Source organism: Mus caroli, chromosome 10 (genome assembly GCF_900094665.2).
Source record: "Mus caroli chromosome 10, CAROLI_EIJ_v1.1, whole genome shotgun sequence".
Lineage (NCBI taxonomy): Eukaryota > Metazoa > Chordata > Mammalia > Rodentia > Muridae > Mus > Mus caroli.
This window is the reverse complement of record NC_034579.1, coordinates 28,182,692-28,186,744: the sequence shown is the minus strand read 5'-3', so window position 1 is coordinate 28,186,744 and position 4,053 is coordinate 28,182,692. Positions and strand designations below refer to the sequence as shown.

General features: G+C 39.2%; 1 protein-coding gene across 3 annotated transcripts in view; it reads left to right on the top strand.

Moving 5' to 3' along the window:
- Nkain2 (sodium/potassium transporting ATPase interacting 2) overlaps positions 1–4,053 on the top strand; it is a 1,235,726-nt gene that overhangs the window by 487,848 nt on the left and 743,825 nt on the right. For all 3 annotated transcript variants that reach the window (XR_003837744.1, XR_003837745.1, XM_021173756.2), the window contains exon 2: positions 1,836–1,973. Coding sequence is in view for 1 of the 3 variants with exons in the window: in XM_021173756.2 (XP_021029415.1) it covers positions 1,836–1,973 (138 nt within the window). In the remaining 2 variants the exon portion in view is untranslated. The remainder of the gene's footprint in view (positions 1–1,835; positions 1,974–4,053) is intronic.

Genomic DNA, 4,053 nt, shown 5'->3' with positions numbered 1-4,053 from the left:
TCTATCTCCAGAGTTGTCTCCCTTTGGGTTTTCTTCATTGTTTCTACTTCCATTTTTAGATCTTAAATGGTTTTATTCAATTCTATCACCTGTTTTGTTGTGTTTTCCTGCAATTCTTTCAGGGATTTTTGTGTTTCCTCTTTAAGGTCTTCTACCTGTTTAGCAGTGTTTTCCTGTAATTCCTTGAGTGAGTTTTGTGCTTCCTCTTTAAGGGCTTCTACCTGTTTAGCAGTGTTCTCCTGTATTTCTTTAAGTGAGTTATTAATGCCCTTCTTAAAATCCATTACCAGCATTATGAGATATGATTTTAAATCCCAATCTTGCTTTTCAGGTGTTTTGTGGTATCCAGGACTCGCTGTGGTGGGTGTACTGGGTTCTGATGATGCCCAGTGGTCTTGGTTTCTGTTAAGAAGATTCTTTTGTTTACCTATCACCATCTGGTAATCTCTGGTGTTAGATGTTCTAGCTATCTTTGGCTGGAGCTTGTTTCTCCTGTGACTCTTTAGCCTCTGTCAGCACTCCTGGGACATCACCTCTCTCCTGTGTCCCAATGGTCAGAACACTCTCCGCAGACAAGCTCTCCTCTTGCAGGGAAGGTGCACAGAAGTCTGGAGCTCAGATCCACCTCATAACTCCTGTTTTCAGAGCCCTCCCTGGAGGCCAACTCTCCTCTGGCAGGGAAGGTGTCCAGGGTTCTGGGTCTCAGCTCTGTCTCCTGGCTGAGGATGAAGGCAGAAAGGACCCTGTCCAAGAAGTTCTATTACTTATGGTGCCAAAATGGTCTCCTGCATAAAATGGTCTCAGTGATCCCAAGATGCTGGTTGTGCTATGGCCTGCCTTTGTCCTTTGATCTTGTTGCTGCTAGAACAAGACCCTCTGTGTTTTTGGAACTAATGTTGTGTTCCACTCTCCAGTGATCTCAAGATCCCTGGTGTTCTAGGGTGCCAGCAGTGTGGAGAGTCCTCTGGGAACCTTAGGGCGCTCACCTGAGATTGTACCCAAGATGGAGCAGGAGTGGCGCCAACCAGAATGAACCCCAGCTGCTGGTCGGGCAGGTGTCCTTTCTTCCTTTTCCTGCTAGCACAAGACCCTCTGGGTTTGTTGGAACTGAAATTGAGTTCTACTCACCGTGATCTCAAGTTCTCGGGAGTGCTAGGCTACAGTGTGGAGAGTCCTCTGGGGACCTTGCGGCTCTCCACCAAGTTCATGCTGACGATCGAATTTTGTTTTCTATTTAGCATTGATATTTTCTTTCTGACCTTTCTTTTACATTGCCTGCATAATGAGAACTGATTTGTACAGTGTTACGACTGGAAGGGCCATTTCCATCTGCTGAAGTTCACATTTCAGTAAAGGGTCAGACACTAGGAGGAAAAAAGGGGTCATTTGGATTGTTTGGTTGTGGATCCTCATACAGAATTCTAGTAGCTCACTAACTTTCATATTTTTCCTCTGTATCAATCCCCAACTCACAGTGTGACATTTGAAGAGAGCCCAACAAACCCTGCATGAGGACTTGAATACTTTTGCTTGATGACTTCAGGTCTTTAATGTCGTACATAACAATATAAATGTTTCTGACTGTGCAGATGACATCTTATAAACAGTCCTTAGTGTTTCCCTAGAATCACCCCTGAAAAGCTAGTGACTCTCTGTGAATACACAAATGCTGTTTCTATGCAATATACAGGAACATGCCATTCTCACTGTTAAAAATACCACATCCAATAGCAGAATTGTACTTGCTATTTATAATGGCACAGTGATTCTTTCAACTTGACTGTGTGGTGTCTCTCATTTCTGCTGACCTATCCTGTCCTCTTTTTCTATTTTAGGTTTGTGTGCTAGAGAGGCAAATATTTGATTTCCTTGGATATCAGTGGGCACCTATCCTGGCAAATTTTGTACATATAATCATCGTCATCCTTGGGTTGTTTGGAACTATTCAATATAGACCTCGTTACGTAACAGGAGTAAGTATCCTTCCTGCATTTATTTTAATGAACTGGAGAAAGATGTACAAGCTACATAAGTCCTACAAACTAAGTATAAATCCATTTTAAGGATAGCATAATCATGTGATCATTTTCATAGTTTCAGACTATATCAGTAGTAGTTAAGCTTGATAATGATTATAGCCATGTTGTATATTCATTAATTGAACATTGGGCAAATGTTTTCCTATAATCACAAACAGAACCATGATCCTATGATTCTAAATTATCAAGTTGTGTCCTCTGAATTAAGAAAATAGAGTAAAATTTTTTTCTCAATTTAAATAATTTTATTTCAAAATTTAAATAGGCATAGCGTAAAGTCACTGCAAACAAATATACTATTGATGCAAAAATTTCAGTGCACTTTAGGGAGGATAATTGAATTAGTTGGAAGCAAGACTATTCTGGAACATTGCCTCTGTGTTTCCTGTAATTCTCATTTTAACTCAGAGGATATATTTTGCATTCCAATTCAAGTTAAACTTACTTCACATAAAAATGAAATTCAAGTGTTTCACTTGCTATAGGAATCCTCCATTGCTTTCATTGTCTCCCTGTTGAAGGGCCCAAACATATAGAGACAGGCTACAGATAATTGCAGCAGCCAAGAATTCATGAATTCAGTGATTGTATCAATCCCAGAAAACACGTTTTACAATACTTTTCCCCAACCCCCTCCTCTTACATTCATTTTCTCCCTCTTGTGTTTCTTGGTCTAGGAATAGGTAGCATCAATGTCCTGTTTAGGACTGAGTACTTCACAGCTATTTACTCAATTTTTAATTCCTAAGTTAACTTCTGCATGCCACAAACATAAGCTTCTCTGACCAAGGCTGGGAGCATTGCCCATCTATGGAAACAAACATAAATTATTAGGAGGCATGTTAACAACATGTTAACAACAAATACTTTTAGCAAAACAATACTAGTAGTATTCCTCCTAGTATCTATGAATGGCCTAGGCAGTAGCATTTGACCAGGCTTACAAAATTAGGAATGTATCAACTCATGTGTAGTGTGACTCATATTCATTGAGAAAGCTCATGTAACTATGCCATCCTTGTACCAGTTAGCAGAACCCATCTGCCAATTCAGCATTGCAACATGTCAAGCCCACATCGGCTAAGTCTATGTTGATTCTCCTCTTCCAGAGCTAATATTGTATTCTCTAGCACAATGAACACTCACTAGTAAAGAGAGCACTTGGTTTATTTTTGTGTCCTATAGCCAAAGTAAATAGTATCATCCTAAATATGGTCTTTTGGGCAGTTTGTGGTGAACAACTAACAACAATGACTATAGCCTGTATATTTTTGGTTGTGTCTGGTGTCTCCGTGACCAATGACTGATAGACCTAACATTTAGCAGTGGGATTTGTATTTAATATCTATTGGCTTCTAGGAGCAACAAAATGCACTCAGCTAGTATACCTTCATTGAATGATCACTTTTTTGTGACAACAAAATACCTGTAATGATGTTGCCTCCTTTAAAGAAATGTGTGCACTTCTTGAGGTTATTTTGAGAAGCTATTATTCTGTGTTCAATACTTTCTTGCTTTTATAAAACAAACAAACAGTTACAAAGACAAATTAGCAAAACAAAGGTTTCCAGAAGAAAACTTAAAAATAGCCAAAACATTTTCCATTTTCTTTGTTGTGCCGATGTTCTCAAATTTAAGTAGATTAAGGAACTCCACATAAAACCAGAGACACTGAAACTTATAGAGGAGAAAGTAGGGAAAAGCCTCGAAGATATGGGTACAGGGGAAAATTTCCTGAATAGAACAGCAATGGCTTGTGCTATAAGATCGAGAATCGATAAATGGAAACTCAAAAAATTGCAAAGCTTCTGCAAGGCAAAAGACACCATCAATAAGACAAAAAGACCAGCAACAGATTGGGAAAGGATCTTTACCTATCCCAAATTGCATAGGGGACTAATATCCAATATATATAAAGAACTCAAGAAGGTGGACTCCAGAAAATCAAATAACCCCATTAAAAATGGGGCTCAGAGCTGAACAAAGAATTCTCACCTGAGGAATACTGAATGGC